This window comes from Chiloscyllium plagiosum, unplaced genomic scaffold (assembly GCF_037043375.1).
Source record: "Chiloscyllium plagiosum isolate Xiang-an unplaced genomic scaffold, Cpla_swu_hap1 HiC_scaffold_4, whole genome shotgun sequence".
Lineage (NCBI taxonomy): Eukaryota > Metazoa > Chordata > Chondrichthyes > Orectolobiformes > Hemiscylliidae > Chiloscyllium > Chiloscyllium plagiosum.
The window spans coordinates 138,870,691-138,893,389 of record NW_028270142.1 but is presented as its reverse complement, the minus strand read 5'-3'; the positions used below and the strand labels follow the sequence as shown (position 1 = coordinate 138,893,389).

General features: G+C 38.8%; 1 protein-coding gene across 4 annotated transcripts in view; it reads left to right on the top strand.

Moving 5' to 3' along the window:
- vps13b (vacuolar protein sorting 13 homolog B) overlaps positions 1-22,699 on the top strand; it is a 977,967-nt gene that overhangs the window by 720,214 nt on the left and 235,054 nt on the right. For all 4 annotated transcript variants that reach the window (XR_015757055.1, XM_043687669.2, XM_043687667.2 and 1 more), the window contains exons 31-33: positions 1,313-1,516; positions 14,781-14,907; positions 16,613-16,756. Coding sequence is in view for 3 of the 4 variants with exons in the window: in XM_043687669.2 (XP_043543604.2) it covers positions 1,313-1,516; positions 14,781-14,907; positions 16,613-16,756 (475 nt within the window). In the remaining variant the exon portion in view is untranslated. The remainder of the gene's footprint in view (positions 1-1,312; positions 1,517-14,780; positions 14,908-16,612; positions 16,757-22,699) is intronic.

Below are 22,699 nucleotides of genomic sequence, written 5' to 3'. Positions count from 1 at the left end.
CAGATTCTGTAATTTCTTTGGGGTTTTGTTGATCTATTCCACATGATAGTACACAAATTGTGAGTCTTTCTTGCCCACCAGCTTCACCCTGCATGGTGAATGCATGCATGGTGCAAGATCTATCCATAGCCCTATAATGATTTATTTTTATTGAATGACACTTGCCTCCCTCATCCTGCCTAGCTCTGCTTGTCATCTTGTTTCCTCATGAAGCATCTTTACAACCCTAATACAATCTCTAGGTTTCAATCTCTACTTTTATCTGCCAATCTGTGGGCAACTCCCCAAAACCTTCATCCAGATGATTGATAAAAGGGGTGAAAACCATGAATCCTGAAGCCAATGCCTGCAGGACTTTCAAACATTAGTATGTAGTTTACTCCCAAAACTACTCCCATTATTTCTGCTGACAAAAAGGAAAATAATTCCTTAAACAATCAGTCTGCCTGATTATCTGTAAATATACAAACTCATTAAATAGGATTAATCCAGGTTATTCTCACTGTAATAGTTTTGCATATAATTACAATGCAACAGTATTATTGCAATAGATATTTTGAATCCATTTCCCATGTGTCTATATGAGATATACTCAGAAATTGGGTTTTGATTTGGTAAACTGCAAAAATTAACTAGCATTTCAACAATGAAAGAGAAATTCCAAAGATGTTTTATTTGCTTTGTGTTGATGGAGGGTTTGGATGCAATTGCAAATTAATCATCAAAACAACTAGTTAAAATATCACAACAAATGGTTGATCAGCTTACTTAAATTAATCTTTTTTTAATTAAATTTCTCTTCAATCTATTGAAGATGAAGTTGATTTATAAAGCAATGTCGTTGCCTCACTGACACACATCAATTCTTCTGTTTACCATTTCCTAATGTTGAAACATATCGTAACCTTGTTGGAGAATAAATTACATTATCCTTGTAATGGGATGATCTAAGGAAATAATTGAGGCATTTTTAGTTGCTAAATTGTTAAGCACGTTTTGAAACATTTATGAATTTGTATTTTATAAACAAAATGTTTTTCATGCATGTTGTGAATTGGAACCACTGGTCCTGTTAAACTTCAAATCATAATGGATTAAAATGCATGAAATAAAGCTGTCTAAATAGAGTGCACATCTTAAAAGATATTTTTCGATGATATTTATGTTCATTAACTGATCACATCAAATTAATCTAGGTAATTAGTATGGTTTGTATTTACGAATATAGAATATAGAAGAATACTTCTTTCATTTAAGCACTACGAGGGCGATTGAATAAATGTATAACACTCACTTCTTTGTGCCCTGGCAGGAGAGCTCTGAATTTGGGAATACTAAGAGACCCTGGATCAGAAGTTGAAGACAGACAATACCAAATCGACCTACAGTCCATAACTATTGGGACTGCAGTGTGGGATCAGCTGAAACCTGAGAAGGACATTGGTAAAGGACACCTTTGCACAGAGAGTGAAAGGAATTACCAGAATCCAGCCCTTGAATGGAACATGTCCAGCAGGTAAGCTGATTCATTTTTCGAATCAACTCATTTGGAGATATTTTTACACATCTCTGGAGCAGTGGGACTTAAACTCAGGCATTCTGGCTCAGATTTAGGAACACTGCCACTACATCAAACGATCCCTCAAATTCCATTTATTACTTTGTTTTAAATCTGTTTGTTTGACTCTGGTATGATACAACTCTAGGACAGGTGGGACATGAACCTGGACCTTCTCTCTCAGAGGTAGGGAAACTGCCACTGCACTATGAAAGCCATTGGCAGTACTTATTACTTCATGCAATTCTGGAGGCAAATGTGACAACAGTCAGCAACCTGCCATGCAGCATTTGTTTCACTACTAGGAAGATCACCTTGGTGTGATAATGTGGATATTTCACGGTTTTATACAGTTTTTGCCAAAGCACAGAGGTAGGCCATTTCGTCTGTATCAGCTCTTTCATAGAATAATTTATTTAGTTCCATTCTTATCCATTTTCTGCAATTCATTTTAATTGTATTTAAGTGAATGCAATTTAAAATATGTGTTCATTTATCTTTAAGTAAGCAAATTAATTGGGATGTTTACAAGTAAGGAATTTTTATTTGCCTCAGGACAACCTTTCACCATTTTTATCTAACCCACTTCTAAGAGAAAATGGTCAGCATTATTTAAACAAATGCAACTCTGAAAAATCAAAATAAAACCAGGGTATGCAAAGCAAGCGCAACATAGTTTTGTCTATGTCTGAAAACCTATGGCTGTTCATATTTAAGATGTTGTTTGTCAGACCTGATTTTCCATCGAACTATTTAACAGTTCAATATTATCTTGAGTGAGTAGCCATACAATGGATACCAAGACATCTGTTTCTTTAAATAGCAAAAGGTTGCATTTTCACCATCGTTAGTAGTGTAAGAAGTCATTTATATGCTAGATAGTTAAAATTCATGTTTCAAACTCAGCTTTCAAATATATTAAATTGCAATAGTAGAGAAGAAAATATAATTCATTTTGCAATGTGTTAAATTTGAATTGCTCATGCCTTTAATCTGATGGTACTTAACAAAGCACCTGAAAATAAATGCAACAAAAGGTTGTAGTGCAGTATGATTCACAAATTCTGCATGGAAGATAAATACCCATTTAAAACAGATTCAAACTTTTTTGTATATATAAATAAACACTTCAGTGTTTACAGTAATACAATTCACTGGTTGAGGTTAAAGCTGTATAGTTGGTGTCTGCTCTTCATAGTGTTTCATAGATGAAGTGAATCCTTCTGGCCCCAAATATTTATGAATTTATTTTAGAGTCAGTATATTATCGTGACAAAATAGGAAGCTGTTTGACCCATTTTACCTGTTCTCATTCTCTGAAACAATGTTTATTTAGTTTCATTCCCCTGCTTTCTCTGTAGCCCTATACATTCTTTTCTTTTAAAATATACATCAATTCTCTTTTGATAATTGCTCGAGTATCCATTTTCACCATGCTCTCAATCAGTGCATTCCAGATCATATCAACTTGTTGCAGTAAGAAAACCTTTCCACATCTCTCCCCCTCAGTTCACTGAAATGTATGTGAACCTTTGGTAATTATCCCTCCTGCTTGTGGAAATAAATGCTCCATATCTACCTTAGTCTTATTAAAACTCCTCAAAATTCTGAGCACCTCTTTTAAATCTGATTTGAATTCCCAAAATTCTAAAATCTCAACGAAGTAAGAAGCTGACACATTTTTCTTTCTTTGAATTCCATACAGGCGTTGTATAGTCATTTAATTGTAAATGAAGTGTTTGCAACTCTTCATGGTCATCTTTCACAAGATTGTATCACTGAATTTGGGAATTATTAACCCCTGTTTGGGGATCAACATGAGTGACTCTTCCACTCACACACAGTCACCTGTGACCTGAACTTTAATGTTTCCTTGACACAGACTGCAAATACTAGAAGCTCTATTACTCTCATTGTTTTAAATTGCAGCAGATGTGATCATTAAAGTTACATTCTAAGGTGAATTATGTATATTTACTTTTATTGCACTCAACTTTTTCTGTTAGTCTGGGGCAAGTCCAGGAATGAACCAGAAAATACAGTGTGTATACTTGGAGAAAGGTCTTTTAAGCCTATTTTCAGTTCAGTGCTCATCAGTATCACTTACGAAATGCCGTCAAATTTAAGTTTATCCACAACTGTTATTTAAGAGTAAACTGTAAGCTTTCTAGAACTGTTTATAATCCAGAATCTACGTTTGAAGAAACAAACCACAGGTGGTCTTGTCTGAAGGACAGATGATCAAACAGCAGGGTTAGAAGGTGCCTTCCACTCATCACCCACTGTTTAACTTTTAGAAGAGATTAGAAGATGGATTCCACTGCTGGTTCAATAATGTCTACATAGGGGATATATTACCAGATGAAACAAATGCCAAATTATTTTCATTGGAGTTAATAATTGAAAAATGCAAGAGTGACAGTCATAGCTTGTAAACCAGTCAGTTCACTGAAAAAGCCTGAAAGTTTACATTGTTCCTACTAAATGCATTCTGTCCAAAACAACATCGGCATAGATGATAGCTGTGATTTATATTTAAGGGTGGTATTAGTATTAATATAAATACAGAATTTCTGATGTGTTTGTAGCAAAATAGTCAAAATCTAGTCTTATTGCTTTCACACAATTTCGTATTCCTCCATTTTAAGACAATGAGACCATAAGATCTAGGAACAGAATTTGACCATTTGGACTATTTAACGTTTGGCCCATCAAGTCTGCTATGTCATTCAATCATAGCTGATGTTTTCTCAGTCCCATTCTCCTGCCTTCTTCCCATGACCATTGATGTCCTTACCAATCAAGAACCCGTCTATCTCTCTGAATGACTTGGCCTCCTCAGCCCACTGCAGCAGTGAGTTCCACAGATTCACCACCCTCTCCTTTTGTATTTCAGTTCTAGTGCTGTCCCTTCACTCTGAGGCTGTGTCCTTGGGTCCTCTAGTCTCTCATACTAATGGAAACATCTTCTCCACATACACTGTAACCACGTCTCTCAGTTTCAATCAGGTACAGACCCACGTTCCTCACATGACAAAAGCCCTTCATCCCCATTTTTGTAAACCTCCTTTGGAACCCCTTCAATGCCAGCACATCCTTCCTCAGATACAGAGCCCAAAACTGCTCACAATATTCCAAATGTGGTCTGACCTTCTTGAAATGAATGCTAACTTTGCATTTACCTTCCTAACTGCAAACTGAACCTGCATATTAATCCAAGAGAATCCTCAACTAGGACTGTTCAGATTTCTGAAGCCTTTCCCTATTTAGGAAATAGTCGGCACCTCTACTCTTCCTAACAAATTGTATCACATAACCTCGCACTTTAAAACATTGTATTGCATCTACTGCTTCTTTTCCTATCCTGCCTAAGTCTTTCTGCAGCCTTCCTCTTTCCTCAGAACTACCTGCCCCTCTACCTACACTATTTGTGCAGTTCTGGAAATATATCTACTCTAATATCAAAACCTAGTGTTAGGACCATCATAGGAATATTATTGTGAGCAACTATTTTTGAAATAATACTAACGACCTTTAAGATTTATTGATATTAACCCTTTAGCTTACAAATGGAAGCCCTCTTTATTTTTAAGGCAATGGCATGTTTGAATAAACTGAATTTAAGTAATTCCTGACTTAATGTAATTCAAATGATAATATTGCCTTAAATTGTTGTAATTAATCCCAAATGACGTCTGTAAGAGTTTACTGCCATTTCAAATGAAATGCATTTTGAACCACATCACTTGCTGAGCAAATATTATTCTGGTGATATTGTAAGTCTAAAAGCTGCTTCCTGAACTGCTGAGGGATTAAATTTGGATGCAAATTGTACATTATTCAAATAAAATTAATATATTGACATAATTGGGATCTCTGGCTGTGAAATGGCAAATTGTTAATTTTCTTTCAGCTCTTTTAATTGCTTTTATTGTTTGCTGGACTCCGAAAGAGAGAGTTAGAAAGCACACTGGAAACAGCTAACTGAGAAAGGGCAAAAAGTTGAGACGGCATATTAAATGATGCTGAGTCAGATTCCAAGCATTGTTCAGCACCCATTGGCTATCTTGTTGAGATACTTCTGTATGAAAGGCCACTTCTTATTCTGTACTTGCGAAATGTTCTGTGTTATTAAGAATATTTCTGTTCACCATCTGGATTGTATGGCATTCAGCAGTTTTGGATTTGACCAAGAGAAGATAGAATCATACAATCACAGAGATGTACAGCACGGAAACAGACATTTCAGTCCAACTCGTTCATGCCGAACAGATATCCCAACTCAATCTAGTCCTACCTGCCAGCACCCGCTCCAAATCCCTCCAAACCCTTCCTACTTATATACCCATCCAGATGCCTTTTAAATGTTTCAATTGTACTAGCCTCCACCACTTCATCTGGCAGCTCATGCTATGCACGTACCACCCTCTTAGGTCTCTTTTATATCTTTCCCCTCTCACTCTAAACCTGTGCCCTCTAGTTCTGGACTCTCCCACCCCAGGGAAAAGACTTTGTCTATTTATCCTATCCATGCCCCTCATGATTTTATAAACCTCTATGAGGTCACCCCTCAGCCTCTGACACTCTAGGGAAAACAGCCCCAGCCTGTTCAGCCTCTCCCTATAGCTCAAACCCTCAATCCTGGCAACATCCTTGTAAATCTTTTCTGGACCCTTTCAAGTTTCACAACATCCTTCCGATAGGAGGGGGACCAGAATTGCATGCAATATTTCAATAGTGGCCTAACCAATGTCCTGTACAGCCGCAACATGACCTCCCAACTCCTGTACTCAATACTCTGACCAGTAAAGGAAAGCATACCAAACGCCTTCTTCACTATCTTATCTACCTGCGACTCCAATTTCAAGAAGCTATGAACCTGCACTCCAAGGTCTCTTTGTTCAGCAATACTCCTGAGGACCTTACCATTAAGTATATAAGTCCTGCTAAGATTTGCTTTCCCAAAATGCAGTACCTCACATTTATCTGAATTAAATTCCATTCTCAGCCCATTGGCCCATCTGATCAAGATCCCGTTGTAATCTGAGGTAACCTTCTTCGCTGTCCACTACACCTCCAATTTTGGTGTCATCTGCAAACTTACTAACTGTACCTCTTATGTCCACATCCAAATCATTTATATAAATGATGGACAGTAGTGGACGCAGCACCGATCCTTGTGACACTCCACTGGTCACAGGCCTCCAGTCTGAAAAACAACCCTCCATCACCACCCTCTGTCTTCTACTTTTGAGCCAGTTCTGTATCCAAATGGCGAGTTCGCCCTTTATTCCGTGAGATCTGACCACGCTCACTAGTCTCCCATGGGGAAACTTTCGAAAGCCTTACTGAAGTCCATATAGATCACATCTACCGCTCTGTCCTCATCAATGCTCTTTCTTTCTTCTTCAAAAAACTGAATCAAGTCTGTGAGACAAGATTTTCCACGCATAAAGCCATGTTAACTATTCCGAAACAGGACTTCCCAAATACAGGTACATCCTGTCCCTCAAGATTCCCTCCAACAACTTGCCCACCATCGACGTCAGGCTCTCTGGTCTGTAGTTCCCTGGCTTGTCCTTACCGCCCTTCTTAAACAGTGGCACCACGTTAGCCAACCTCCAGTCTTCCGGCACCCCACCTGTGAATATCGATGATACAAATATCTCAGTACGAGGCCCAGCAATCGCTTCCCTAGCTTCCCACAGAGTTCTAGGAGAAAGTGAGGAAGAAGGGCTTATGCCCGCAATGTCAAGTCTCCTGCTCCTCGGATGCTGTCTGGCCTGCTGTGTTTTTCCAGCACCACATTTTTCAACACAGAGTTCTAGGGTACACCTGACCAGGTCCTGGGGATTTATCCACCTTTATGCATTTCAAGACATCCAGCACTTCCTCCTCTGTAATATGGACAGTTTTCAAGTTGTCACAATTATTTCCCTACATTCTATATTTTCCATGTCCTTTTCCACAGCAAATGTCGATGCAAAATACTCATTTAGTGTCTGCTCCATCTCCTGCGGCTCCACACAAAGGCCGCCTTGCTGATCTTTGAAGGGCCCGATTCTCTCCCTAGTTACCCTTTTGTCCCTAATGTATTTGTAAAAGCCCTTTGGATTCTCCTTAACTCTATTTACCAAAGCTATCTCATGTCCCCTTTTTGCCCTCCTGATTTCCCTCTTCAGTATACTCCTACTGCCTTTATACTCTTCTGAGGATTCATTCGATCTATCCTGTCTATACCTTCCATATGCTCCCTTCTTTTTCTTAACCAAGCTCTCAATTTCTCTAATCATCCAGCATTCCATGCACCTACCAGCCTTTCCTTTCACCCTAACAGGAATATACTATCTCTGCACTCTTGTTATCTCATTTTTGAAGGCTTCCCATTTTCCAGCCTTCCCTTTCCCTCTGAACATCTGCGCCCAATCTGCTTTTGAAAGTTCTTGCCTAATAGCGTCAAAATTGGCCTTTCTCCAATTTAGAACTTCAACTTTTAGATCTGGTCTATCCTTTTCCACCACTATTTTAAAACTAATAGAATTATGGTCACTGGCCCCAAAATGTTCCCCCTCTGACACCTCAGTCACCTGCCCTGCCTTATTTCCCAAGAGTAGGTCAAGTTTTGCACCTTCTCTAGTTGGTACATCCACATACTGAATCAGAAAATTGTCTTGTACACACTTAACAAATTCCTCTCCATCTAAACGCATAACACTATGGCAGTCCCAGTCAATGTTTGGAAAGTTAAAATCCCCTACTATAACCACCCTATCATTCTTACAGATAACTGAGATCTCCTTACAAATTTGTTTCTCAATTTCCCTCTGACTATTTGAGAGTCTATAATACAATCCCAATAAGGTGATCATCCCTTTCTTATTTCTCAGTTCCACCCAAATAACTCCCCTGGATGTATTTACTGGAATATCCTCCCTAAGTACAGCTTTAATGCTATCCCAAGATTTTAATCATTCCCCTTTGGAAACCATTTCCACCACCTTTACAGGCAATGTGTTCTGGGCAATTGTAACTGTTATTAAAGTGAGAAATGTTTTTTTTTAAAAGCAGTTACAGTTGCCTCGAACACATTGCCTGCAAAGGTGGTGGAAGTGGTTTCCAAAGGGGAATGATTAAAATCTTGAAATGAAACCAGCATGATGGAATGAATGCCCACTTCCTGTGCTGCACAAATGTGTGACTCTGACCCCAGGTAGAATGCCCTTTATAAAGTAATAATTTGTAGATTCATCTTTAGACTTTGCTTTCCTGTTTATTTTTGGGAATGTTAATTTATATGTTTCAACTACTTTTCTGTTCCGCAGTGAGGGTTTTGCTGCTATGAATGAAATATGCTTTTAACATCTAAGATCAGCATTTAAGTATAAACCTCTCTACTGTATACAGTAAAAAGTATCAACATTAAGTGCTTTCTGTATTATAACAACATTTTTTTCCATTGGTTCTCTAGCTATCCTTGAATTTCCTTTGAACAACTGTGTCCTTAATTGTGAACATTTTTTTTTTAATCAGTTGGTTATGTAGTTTCATAACATTGCAAATTTCATAATATGTTGGGAACAATTCCTTTCCAAGCTTTTTATGAAGAAAATGAACAGAATGGGACCAAAATCAGCACTGCAGGTACTCCATTAGTCACTGCCACTCTGATAGAGGTTTTCAAATTTATCACCATCTTCTGCTTTAACATGCTGAGCCAGTTTACAGTCCAGTTAGCTAATTTGATCCATGAACCTCTACTTATATAAACATCTCGTATGTCAGATTCTGATTTGTCCTATTTAAACATTGTGGCTGTGGCCAAAGCCCTATTCATCCATCACCTCTGCGTTGACTAACCCACACTGACTCCCAGTCAAGCAGCACTTATAATTGTAGTTCTTATTTTAAGTCCCTTCATGTGGCCTTGCCTCTTCCATCTCTGTAATCCCATTCAGCTCATTGTGCAAAAATAGGGAAAAAAAAGGAAGCAGAAGTAAACCATTCAGCCTGCTCTGGCATTTAATAAGATCACTGCTTGCTGAGCTGGGAGGTTCATTTCCAGACGTTTCGTCACCCTACTAGGTAACATCTTCAGTGGGCCTCAGGCGAAGCAGTGTACATGATTCCTGCTTTCTATTTATATGTTTGGGTTTCTTTGGGTTGTGATGTCATTTCCTGTCCTTTTTCTCAGGGGGTGGTAGATGGGGTCTAACTCGATGTGTTTGTTGATAGAGTTCCGGTTGGAATGCCATGCTTGTAGGAATTCTGTTTGGCTTGTCCTAAGGTGGATGTATTGTCCCAGTCTAAGTGGTGTCCTTCCTTATCTGTATGTATCACTAGTATCCTTACATATAGCATTCCGGCATTCCAACCAGAACTGTATCAACAAACACATGAAGTTAGACCCCATCTACCACCCCCTGAGAAAAAGAACAGGAAATGACATCACCACAGTAAATTACATCACCACAAGGAATGACATCACCAACCCAAAGAAACCCAAACATATGAATAGAAAGCAGGAATTATGTACACTGCTTCGCCTGAGGCCCACTGAAGATGTTACCTAATATGGTGACAAAACGTCTGGAAATGAACCTCCCAGCTCAGCAAATAAACCTACATCCAGAATCTGAAACACTTACCCCATATTTTAGTTTCCTGATCGTGGGGTAACACCATGTCAATATCTACCCCCTCGGAATCTTCCATGCTTTAATCCTCCTCATGTAGAATCGACGTTTCGGGCATAAGCCCTTCTTCAGGGCTTTCCTGAAGAAGGGCTTATGCCCGAAACGTCGATTCTCCTGTTCCCTGGATGCTGCCTGACCTGCTGCGCTTTTCCAGCAACACATTTCCAGCTCTGATCTCCAGCATCTGCAGACCTCACTTTCTCCTCCTCATGTAATCCTGTCTCTCTTATTTTAATGGCTTCATCACTAAGGACTATGCCTTCAGCTGCCTGAGTCCTAAACTATCAAATTGCTTCTCTGACTCTCTACTTCCTTTTCTTCTGATGACACTCCTTAGGATGTATCTCTTTTGAATATTGCCCCGGTGTCTCTTTATGTGTCTCAGTTTCTAATTTCAGACTCATAAGATGGTTTCAGTGAAGAAGGAGGCCATTCAGTTCCTCTAGTCCATACCAACTTCCTGCAGTTTAGTACATACCCGTTCCCTTTACCTTTCTGCATAGTTCCTTCAGTTTTGTTTCGCTCCATCACGTGCTGATCCAGTTTCCTTTTGAAGCTGTAGTTAACTATACGTCTACTTTTTCAGGCTTTGTCTCATTATGATCCTCAGAGAGTTAGACGCTATGTTGAGTTAAACATCTTGTATAAATACAATTTAATGTTCCAATAGTAATGGCCATTCTCACACCAGCATCTTCTGGAGGTTTCTGTAACCAACAATCCATGTCAGTATTGCAGAGAAAGATTAAACTTTGATGTGGTTGACCACACAGCAGATGCTATCGCAGGATTTCCCAACTTCCTTCTTTAACATCTTGATGATAAGTTAGGCTAAGTTGCCCTGTTTACATGATTACTCTGAGTTACACATCCCTGTGAATCCATTTGATGTACAGTCAGACTTGGGTCAAAGCCCGTTTATTCTGGTGTATTCAATTGATTGTCATGACATTACGCATATTGTCTGAAAAGATGCTTCAGGATTTTGAACTGCAAAAAATGGACAGCATTGTACCATATTTAAAGTGGAAGATTGTTTGTTGTTGGAAAGTCGTCAATCAGCTTGGACAGTTATGCTCCAGTTATTTCTGTATTTACAGTGTTATTCTTTTACGCATCGGTAAGGTTAGAGCTTGGATATCTTGCTCCTGATCCAGAAAGAAATATCTTATTTCTTTTCTTTTTTGAACCTTTCTGTCTTTACACCGTGTGAGCTGTATCTTTTGGGTAAAACACTAATCGAAGGCTCCAACCCCATATTCAGGTGGGAGGAATCAATTTTAGGGTCTTATGGCAGAGGAGAGGGATTTTATGGCACAGTGGTAGTGTTCCTGTCTCTGAACTATGAGTCCCGTTTCAGTCCTACCCACTCCAAAGATGTGTAATAATATATCTGAACAGATTCATTAGAAAATATATTTGAAGAAAGAGAGTCATCTCGAGTTCGGGCCAGCTTTTATATCTGACTCTGTTTTTGACAGCACTGATTATCTCCTGTTCTTCTTTGGAATTTAGTGGTACAAGTTAAAGGTCTCGTATGAATACAAATTATGTTGCAATGTTAGTGACTACGTGCAAAAGGTTTGACTGGCTGTGAAGCGCTTTGTGGCATTGCAAGGCTGTGGAAAATGCTATACAAATGTAAATAATTTCCTCATTGTTTCTCTCTTCTTCATCCCTCCCACTGAGTTAGAAATGCAATTTACCTGATGCTCCCTAATCTCAGAACCAATCCTGCGATCTGGTCTAACTTTTCTATCATTTAAAACAGACATTTCGGTTGATCCGGTTTCAACAAGGAGAGTTAGTAAGCTTCATGTGGACCAACCTTATTTGCCTTGGCATAAGGATAGGGCTGCACTCAGACCTCTTTCTAAGTTCCTCCCCAAGGGGGTCTCAGTATTCAAAGTTACAATTCCCTCCTTTTATCAAGCTCCCTCACGCTTCAGAAATAGAGCTTAGATTCCAATTTGCAGATGTAAGAAAAGATCTGTTTTTACATCAGCTAAATTCATATGAAATTCAAAACAGCTAATTCAAATCTTATGAGACAAGGATCCATGGAGATTCTGCCATGAAGCTGGGATTAGCTATGTAGCGCTTTGCTGATACCTTGTGGTGGAATATCTGCATGTAGTCCCATGGCACCTATTACTAATGATAGCTGATTAATTGAAGAAGACCTTTAGAATATAAAGGACCAGCCATGAGCATTCAATGGTTAACACCTCCCTGACCCAGCACTTCACACTGTCACTGACTACAAAAGCTTTTTTTGTTTAAAAATAAACACTTTCCAAGTTGCAAACTCGGTAAATGCAAATGAATTATTCGAAAAATTAGACTGCTGTTCATTATTTCAACTACAGTTACTTAATTTCAGCAGAGATGAATCCAGTTAATGACAGAGCTAAAGGCAAGCTTCAATATGTTTGGCAAGAAAAAGGACCTCTTTCTCCCATTCTCACAGTAAACACTTCCTCCGTGAGGGGTAATCATGTAACTGTATTTGCCAGGTGGAGGGTGTAACTTGTGAACAATTCCCCAACTCAGTTACAACCTATGGATCTTTCGTTGTGTCTCATTTCCATTCTGTGATTGAGAAAGTTGGATACCTGTCTTGTTTAATACAAGCAGTCTTGCCCCTAGCCCTACCATGAACCTCTTCTCCGCCATCAGGTTTACATTACCAAGTTGCTGTTTGCTTAAATGCAACTGCTGAGAGTCGTGAACACAGCCCAGTCTATCACGAAAACCAGTCTCCCTTCCAATGACTGCCAATGCCTTGGGAAAGCAGCAAACATAATCAAAGACCCCTCCCACCCTGGTTATTCTCTCTTTCACCCTCTTCCATCAGGCAGAAGATACAAAAGTTTGAAAATGCATGCCAACAGATTTAAGAACAGCTTCTTAGCTGTTGTCAGACATATAGATCTTTCTCTGCACTTCCTCTGTAGCTGTAATACTACATCTTGCTTCCATTTTATTAACCTGATATACTTATGGAACGAATGATTTGTCTGGTTAAGATTTGGAGATGCCAGTGTTGGACAGGGGTGTACAAAGTTAAAAATCACACAACACCAAGTTATAGTCCAATAGGTTTAATTGGAAGCACTAGCTTTCGGAGCGCTGCTCCTTTATCAGATGGTTCTGGAGTATAAGATCGTAAGACACAGAATTTATAGCAAAAGTTTACAGTGTGATGTAACTGAAATTATATATTGAAAAAGACCTCCACACTGCAACAGTCAGGAGTGTTCCCTCCCAGTCGGAGAACACTGTAGTGATCTGGGACATTCGACCTTGGACCCTCAGGTGACTGTCTTCCAAGGCAGACTTCAGGACAGGCAACAACGAAAAGTGGCCAAGCAGAGGCTGATAGTCAATTTTGGTACCCATGAGGATGGCCTCACCTGGGACCCTGGGTTCATGTCATACTACACGTGACCCCACTGTACTACAGACACACACACTTCTAGACACACACACACTCCTAGACACACACTCACGCAGACCCTCTCTCACACGCTCACACATATACTTCCACACACCCCCTCTCAGACTTATACCCCTTTACACTCACACTCGCATGCATACACATAATCTCTCACAGACACTCATAACCACCCCACATGCGCACATACACATCTACCACCCCCTGAGAAAAGCAAGTGACTTCACCTTAGGAGGTAAGATCACCAAACCAAAGAAACCCAAACATACAAATAGAAAGCAGGAATTTTCAGCATTGCTTCGCTGAAGATGTTACCGAGTAAGGTAACGAAACGTCTGGAAATGAACCTTTCAGCTCAGCAATCAAACTTACATCCAAAACACATGCACATATAAGTTTGTGGGGTGAATTTGTACTTGCAGAATTACATTTTATTTTGCTCAAAAACTGCATGAATCCATGTAAAATTCTGTAAATCCGTTTTTTAGATTAGAATCAGTCTGATCATTGTGGCACAGACAGCCTCACAGAGGGAAGCTCACACCTTCAATACATTATCTGGGCTGACCCGACACCAATTGTTAAAGTTCACTTGAGAATGTAACTTTCAAAAAAAGTTTTGCGATTTACATATGAATGAACTGAAACCAACCTGGTCATTCTAAAAGATGAGAGACTTAACAAAAACAATCCAGGTCTTTTTATACATAGTTTCAGTTACATCGCACTGTGAACCTTTACTATAAATTCTATGTCTTACAATCTTATTCTCCACAACCACCTCCGAAAACTAGCATTTCCAAATAAACCTGCTTGACTATAACCTGGTGTTGTGTAATTTTTAACTTTATCTTGTTAACACGCTAAACAATACTTTTCACTGTATCTCAGGTCATGTGACAATAATAAATCAAATCAAATATGATGAATGGAATTTTAAGTCACTTACCTGTGATTTCATTGTTTGGAAATGAACTGAGGTATTGTATGATTTTTGCCAGCTGGGGTATCTGGACTATAAGCTGAAAATATAGGGCTAACAGTGTGCCAATTTTATTTGTCTTTTTTCCAGTATTAGACGTCACCAAGAACGAAGAGCAATTTTAACACCAGTTTTGACAGATTTCAGTGTTCGAGTAACAGCTGCCCCTGCTATACTTTTCACAAAACAGGTCTCACCAGAGAATACACAGACTGAGGTCAGTGATAAAGAATTTTAATAAAAATGTGATAAAGCAGTACATTTATCAAGTGATCTTGATTTAACAATTGTTGAAAACTGTTTTGAACTTCCTTTTTCTTCATTTTTTTTTCCATTTCAAATAAGGTGCATTATTGTCAGTTTTCTGTTTTAGCTGTTTGGTGAGTTTTTCTTTGCGTTCAATTCGGCTTAGATGGCATCTATTTCCTCTTGGAAACATGGAAATTTACCACAAAAGGTAGTAGAAATTTTTTTGACAATTCTGAAACTAAGGCTAATTGATTTTTGTTAGGCAGAGGTATTAATGGACATGGAACAAAAGTGGGTAAACAGGGCTGAGATACAAATCCACCACAATGTTATCGAACAGCTAAACAGTGTTGAGGAGCTGAATAGCCCACTCCTTTTCCTACAGAAACTTACTGATGAAGTCTAATAAAACCTGCTGTCAATGCAGGTTGAGCTGTAAAGTGACAAATAACATTTGTGCCACACAAATGCCAGGCAATGATCATTTCTGGTAAGAGGTAATCTAATCATCACCCCTTGAAATTCAATGACATTATCATCACTGAATACCCCACTATCAATATCCTGGGGGTTACCATTGACCAAAAACTGTATTGGACTTGCCATATAAATGCAGCGGCTACAAGAGTAGGTCAGAGACTAGGAGTACTACTGTTGGCAACTCACCTCCTGACTCCCAAAAGCATGTCCACCATCTACCAGGCACAATGGAAAGTTGGTAAAATATACCTGACTTGTCTGGATGAGTGCAGTTTCAAAACTCTCAAAACGCTTGATGCCATCCATGACATAGCAGCCTACTCGATTGGCACCATAGGCACAAACTCCTTCCATCACCATTGCTCAGTTACAACAATGTGTACCATCTACAAGCTGCAGTGCAGAAATTCACCAAAGATTGTTAAACAGTACCTTCCAAATCCATGACCACTTTCACTTGGGAGGATAGTGACAGTGGATACATAAATACCACCTGACTTGGAAGCATATAACCATTCCTTCATTACAACTGGATCAAAATCCTGGAATTCTCTCCCGAATGGCATTGTGAAATGACCTACAGCACATGGATAATAATGGGCAATACAGAACATGGGCAATAAATGCAGGCTAATCCTGTAATGCCCATAAGTGAATTTAAATAAAAATCCATAAGACTGTTGTTGTTTTGGATTCAGTATTTAATTCCAAGCATGCTACATACAATCAATATAGGGCAGCATGGTGGCACAGTGGTTAGCTCTGCTGCTTCACAGCCCCAGAGTGCTGGGTTCAGTTCCTGCCTCGAGCAACATTCTCCCCATGTCTGCGTGGGTTTCCTCCGAGTGCTCTGGTTTCCTCCCATAGTCCAAAGATGTGCAGCTTAGGTAAATTGGCCATGCTAAATTGCCCGTAGTGTTAGGGTAAATGTAGGGGAATGGGTCTGGGTGGGTTGCTCTTCGGCAGGTCGGTGTGGACTTGTTGGGCCGAAGGGCCTGTTTCCACACTGTAAGTAATCTAAATAAAAGAATTGTGTCAAATAAATACAATTCCTTGCTTGGATTACAGCTGGATATAAGTTTAGTTGTAGATGTAAACTAATTTTGATCTTGTTTGAAATACTCATTTGACTGAATGACATTGCATGTAGAATTCCTTATGATATATGTATAATAATGTTTTTGTCTCTGTAGGAAATTATAGTGTGTGGACATTCATTGGAAGTCAATGTTACGACAAGCTTGGACTTCTTCCTCAGTGTTGCTCAGGTTCAGCTCCTACAGGAGTTAGTCCAGGTCAATATGCACGGATTGGAACTGGTAGATCCAACAACAGAGGTAATTTCATACCCAATTTTAATTTTCTTCCTTATCTTTCTAATTTTTATCTTCATGAACTCATTACAACATGCTAGCAGTTGTAAAAAATAATCCAAGAACTAATATAAGTAAAAAACAATAACATTAAAAATAGGTTTGAAGTATACGGTATCCAACAGGTTAACAGCGTTCCTCAGCAGCAAGTCTGAGCAGGAATGATTTGCAAGTTACATAGAATTTGCAGTATGGAAACAGGCCATTCAGCCTAATTAGTCTGGGCTGGTATTTATGCTCCACCTGAACATGTGAATTATTCAAGAACTTCAACCAAATAATTGTTTTGTAGTACATTGTTGAAAAGAGTTTTGAAGTAGAATTTTTTTTGTTTTGCATTCATCAAGACTGAGATACAAGAATATCAACTTTAGAAAGGAAATAACAATCGATATACCATGAGAAGATAATGCTGATTGGTGAGACAATAGTTGGCATAGAGATGTAGCAGGAACTATCAACTGTTAATCTTAGTTACCTGATGAAATTCCAACAACCACATTGAATGATTTTGGTCAGGGCTATACCATGGGGATGCAAAGTGTTTAGCTGTCTTTGTAACCTTTTCTTCGATGAAGAATATTGCAACATTTACCTTCAAAGAAAAGAGGGTCACGTGCATGACTGTAAATAGCTTTTAGCAAGTGCAAATTAATCACTCTGCCTGCCGAACTGATTATCTTAAATTGGTTTGCAGTATAAATTTTAGCACAGTCAGGATTATTTGATGAATTCTTTTCACTGGCAAAAAGCACATCTATGCTCTAAGTTCGGCAAGCATAGGCTAGTTGAGCACAGTTGGCAGACTGCCAGCTGTGGGCATTTACAGGGCTATGATGTTTGATATGAGAAAGTGAGGACTGCAGATGCTGGAGATCAGAGTTGAAAGTGTGGTGCTGGAAAAGCACAGCAGGTCAGGCAGCACCGGAGAAGCAGGAGAATTGACATTCCGGGCAAAAGCCAACATCAATTCTTCTGCTTCTCAGGTGCTGCCTGACCTGCTGTGCTTTTCCAGCACTACATTCTCGACTGTGATGTTTGATACTGCCTCTCAGTCCCTAAGTCATATAGTACCTGGCACTGAAACCCATATATCTAGTTAGTCGTTTGTGTGGTCGGGTAGGCAGAACTTAAATCATGTGTGATTTGTGCATTTCTTAAACATCTGGAATCATCTGTGTACTGGTTCTTAACATTTCAAAAGCAAAAAAAAAGGCAACGAGGTTCCCTGCTGAATGTTCGATTCAAAATGCAGTCTCATTAGGGACAAGAGACGTATAGGATTGGGAGGTAAACAATGGTCTTTTAAACTACATTTGACATTAGAAAAAAATGAAGAATAACACAGATTATGTCTTGCAGGATATCATATTACTATCCCAGGCAATGTGCATGCTTTTGTTTTTTAAAGCAGAAAGTGACTGGGGATTCAAAACAGACTATTTGGACCAATTCTGTTCAAATAGTAATATTGAACTTTAATTGGAAAGGAGAAACAATCTGAAATATTGAACAGTGAACCGTTTTCTGTCCTTAAGTAAAATATATATTATATTTTTAAAAAATGTATAGGCATTTAAATGTTGCTGCATATATTTTACTATGCTGTGTTTCTCTGACCATGTTGCTTTTTGTAAAATGTACATCTTTCATGTTTGTCGTTATCAATGAGACATTTGCTATAAGCAAGCTGTGTTTTTAATGAAGCAGACATTTTGTTGTCCAGTGAACTGAAATTTTAAAAATCATTAATTTTAAGTGAATTGCTCTCCATATGTGATTGCTCGATTGAATATTTTAAAAATCTCTTTTAAGGAGAATTCTTCAGATGTCCCAATTAACATTCAACTGTTAACCAGCACAGGTGATCTGTGCAATGTCTTCCTTCTGATTTGTGGGATCTTGCTGTACTGAAGTTTGCAGATACACTTTCTACATTAAAACAGAGTCTGCACTTCAAAACAATTTCATTGGTATCAGGCAGTTTGGAGGGTCCTGTGAATTTGAAATTAAGGGGAGGCGTTGGTATGATGGTAATGTCACTGGGCTCGTGGCTGAGATGCCAGGTTAATATTCTGGATTCAAAACTACCATAGAAGATGAATTTAGTAAAAATTTGAAGATACAAGATGGCTTAATAGCAACTATGTAAATTGTTCATTGTTGTTAAAAACTAAAAACTAAACTGATTTGCTACTGTCCATTTAGGGAGGAAAACTATCGTCATTACCTGGTCAGGCCTACATGTGATTGTAGGCCACAGGAATGTGGTTGACTCTTAACAGCCCTTAGAAATCCCCCTAGTGAGCCGCTCAGATCAAGATACAACTGGAGATGGGCAATAAATGCTGAACTCAGCCAATGATACTTGCATCCTGTCAATTAATAAAAATGTATGATGGGCATGATTCTCTTATGCTTTTCTTGATTCTTAAATTACGACCATTTTATCTCTCTTGACAAGTTAACTAAAATTATTTTGTCACAACATAAATAATGCTGTTCAAAGTCACTTGTCAAATTTAGAAATGCCAAGGCTGCAAGTGGTCCAATGTTTGTGCTTGTTGTAGTTATTGAATTGAATTGAATTGAATGGAATTAGCTTTATTGTCACATGTACTCAAATAAGTGTAGTGAAAAGTTTATAAGTCGCCACATACAACACCATCTTAGGTACAAAGATACCTGGGTACAGCTTCTTCAGTTACAAGATTAGTTAAGTTATCATAGTTCTGTTGAATTTCAATTTGAGTGTCGCACAGTCGAAAAGTTTTTAAACTTATTTGCAATAATTTTGATGTTGATTTTGAAGAGGTGGAGGCTGGTAAAATTACAACATTTCAAAAGCATCTGGATGGGTGTATGAATGGGAAGGGTTTAGAGGGATATGGGTCACGTACTGGCAAATGGGACTAGATTAGTTTAGGATATCTGGTCATTATGGACGAGTTGGACCGAAGGGTCTGTTTCCGTACTGTACGTTTCCATGAACTCGATGTTCATGGTTTGTTGCTGATTATTAACCATACCTGGTGTCCTGAGAAGGACATTCTCATGTGTTAGTCACAAATGTGTTAGTTGGAGAGTTCCAGGGTTTTGATGTGGAGGTGATGAAGCAGCAACAATTCACTTGGCAGCAGAATGGCATGTAATTTGGAAGGGAGTGAATGCTGTTCTTCTCCTCAGTGTTGGAGATCCCCAGAAAATGTAATTCTATCAAAGTACCCTTATTGTGTTGTTACATTACATCTAGTAGAAGACACATCAAGCAGTTACGATATGCCAGATTTCAGGAGTGGACTTTGTATCTAGCGTCCTGCCTACAAATTAGCAAGCTACCCTGCTGTACATTTGGCTGCATACATTTACGTAAATGCAGCATTTTCTAGGCAAGCGTGGTAGGTTGTGAAGGAAGAATTTTCTTTGAGTGAGGAAATAGATTAGCGAAAGATTGCTATAGTTAATTAGTGCTATTAGAGAGACTTATCATGATGATCCTACAGTCTGACCTCAGTCTGAAAGTAATTCATTGACTATAAAACTTTTGAGATATCTGGTAGTTATGAAAAACGCAATGTAAGTATTAAGCCTTTTCTCTTCGTAATCTTTTTAAATTAAACAGCTGTAAGGAGGAAGAGTGAGGGTGAAGGTAGTGGAGGAAACAATGGTGTAGTGGTAATGTCACTGGGCTCATAATCCAGAAGCACCAGGTTAACATGGGATCAAATTCCACGACATCAGCTGGTAGAACCTAAATGCAATTCATGATCTGGAATTGAAAGCTAGTTTCAATCATGGTGATCTTGAAACTATCATAATTTGCTGTAAAAAAAAACTCATCTGGTCCACTAACCTTAAAGGAGAGAAATCTTCCATCCTTACCTGGTGTTGCCTATATGTGTCTCCAGAACCACAGCATTGTGGTTAATTGTTATCTGCCCTCTGAAATGGGCTGGCAAGCCAGCCACTCGCTTCAGGGGACAATAAGGGTATGGGCAATGAATCCTGGTCTTGCTCGTGGCACCCATATCCCATCAAATAATAATTGAAAAAGAAAATGCTTTCTTTTTAAAAAAAAAAGCATGATTCCAAGTTTAGAACTAACTAAACCACTCATGGCAGACTTGGGTGGTCTGACATCCGAGCGAGGTCTGAGGCATTGCTGATAAACAATGAGTCAACAGGCTTAATAATAGAGCCTGGAGATGTACATCTGTCACAGGTGTTGAGATTCTGCTTAGTTGGCTCCAAGTTAGCCTGCAGGCAAAAACCCTAATGAGTAGGGTGGTCCTAGCTTGGCTAGTAGCAGGAAGCACACTAATAATTTGCTGTAGTAAGTTCAGTGGTTCAAATTCATTTGAGCTCTGGCCGTACTACATTGCTTAGTTCTTTGGAGGTTATAGACTTTGGCTTTGACAACCTGCTTCTCAAACTCTGGACTTAATTAACTGAAGTGTGTCCCTCCAGTAAGAATTTGACTTCTCAATATTTGTCAAACAGAAACTGGTGGGAGTAAATTCCTCTTGAACTTAATATGGAGACTCCTAAAAGTGATGATGGGTTTTTACACGAGTCAAACACCCAGCCACCCAAAAAAGAAAGTCCATCTAATTAATGTAATGCTTTTTAAGTGCTGGCTTAATGCTGAAGGTTCTGCTTCTTGTATTTTGATATGTATGTGAAATTCCATTCAGTAGACTAGATATGCAAAGTCTCCTATGTCTCCACACAAGGTAGCTTTAGTGGACATACTGTGCAGTAGTTTGTTGACCTTAAGTACTCAATGCATAAACTAATTAGCTACATTATGGAATTTTTTTCTGTGAAGTTTTGTTGATGATGTATTAACTGGGAAGCGTCTGAAGAATTTTGAAAATAAATATATGCTTCCCCTAATAACTCTCTGGCACGAGGAGGATTTTGGTAATGTTACTGGGCAAGCAATCCAAAGGCCTGGTCTAATGATGTAAGTCATGAGTTAAAATCCCATCGTAGCTGGAACATAAAATCAATTAATTTTTTAAAAAATGGAATAAAATGCATGTATCAGTAATAGTGACTCACGGCTACCAGACTGTCATTAAAATTCATCTAGTTCACTCACATCCTTATGTGAAGGAAGTGAGCCACCTTTATCTGATCAGATCTTACGTGACTCCAGAGTCTGTACTGTAATGTAATGCAATTGAGTCTTAACTCCCCTCTGAAATGGGTTAGCAAGCCACTCAGTTGCATTCAAGAAGATGGCTCATGACTATCTTCTCAAAGGAAATGGCAGATAGTTAGTCTTCCGTTCTGAAGAAGGATCACTGGACTTGAAACGTTAACTCTGCTCACTGTCCACAAATGTTGCAACCTGTTGAGTTTTTTCCAGTGACTTTTCTTTTTGTTTCTGATTTCCAGCATCTGCTCTTCTTTGGTTTCTGTTTTGATGGCCAATATATACTGGTCTTACCTGTGGTACCTATATTCTGGGAATTAATTAAAAATGGGCCAATTGTTTGTACAATCTGTGATGTGGGCCCTAGGTGAAGGTAGGTACCAAAGGTTTAAGATTCTCATGGGTCCTGGGTTGTGTTTGGAATGTGCAGGAAGTGGAATTTGACATTGGGAAGAGACTCCTTTGCAAAAGGATGAACAATTGAACAGGAATTTTAAATTTAGAAGAGATTTGTAGGTCGAAGTAAGTGAGGAAATATTTGCCTCGTCAGTCAACTTTGAAACATTTGGAGGCCTAGACTTGTCTGAGACTGTGAATTTTAAATGGAATTTAGGGTTTTTTCAAGTAATTACTCCGTCACTTTATTATTAGGAGTGTGTGATTATTGAATCTTCTCATAATTCAAAACAAAACGCCATTGATATTGTGAGTTGTCCAGTTGTGCCGAACTTGAGTTTGGGAATGTC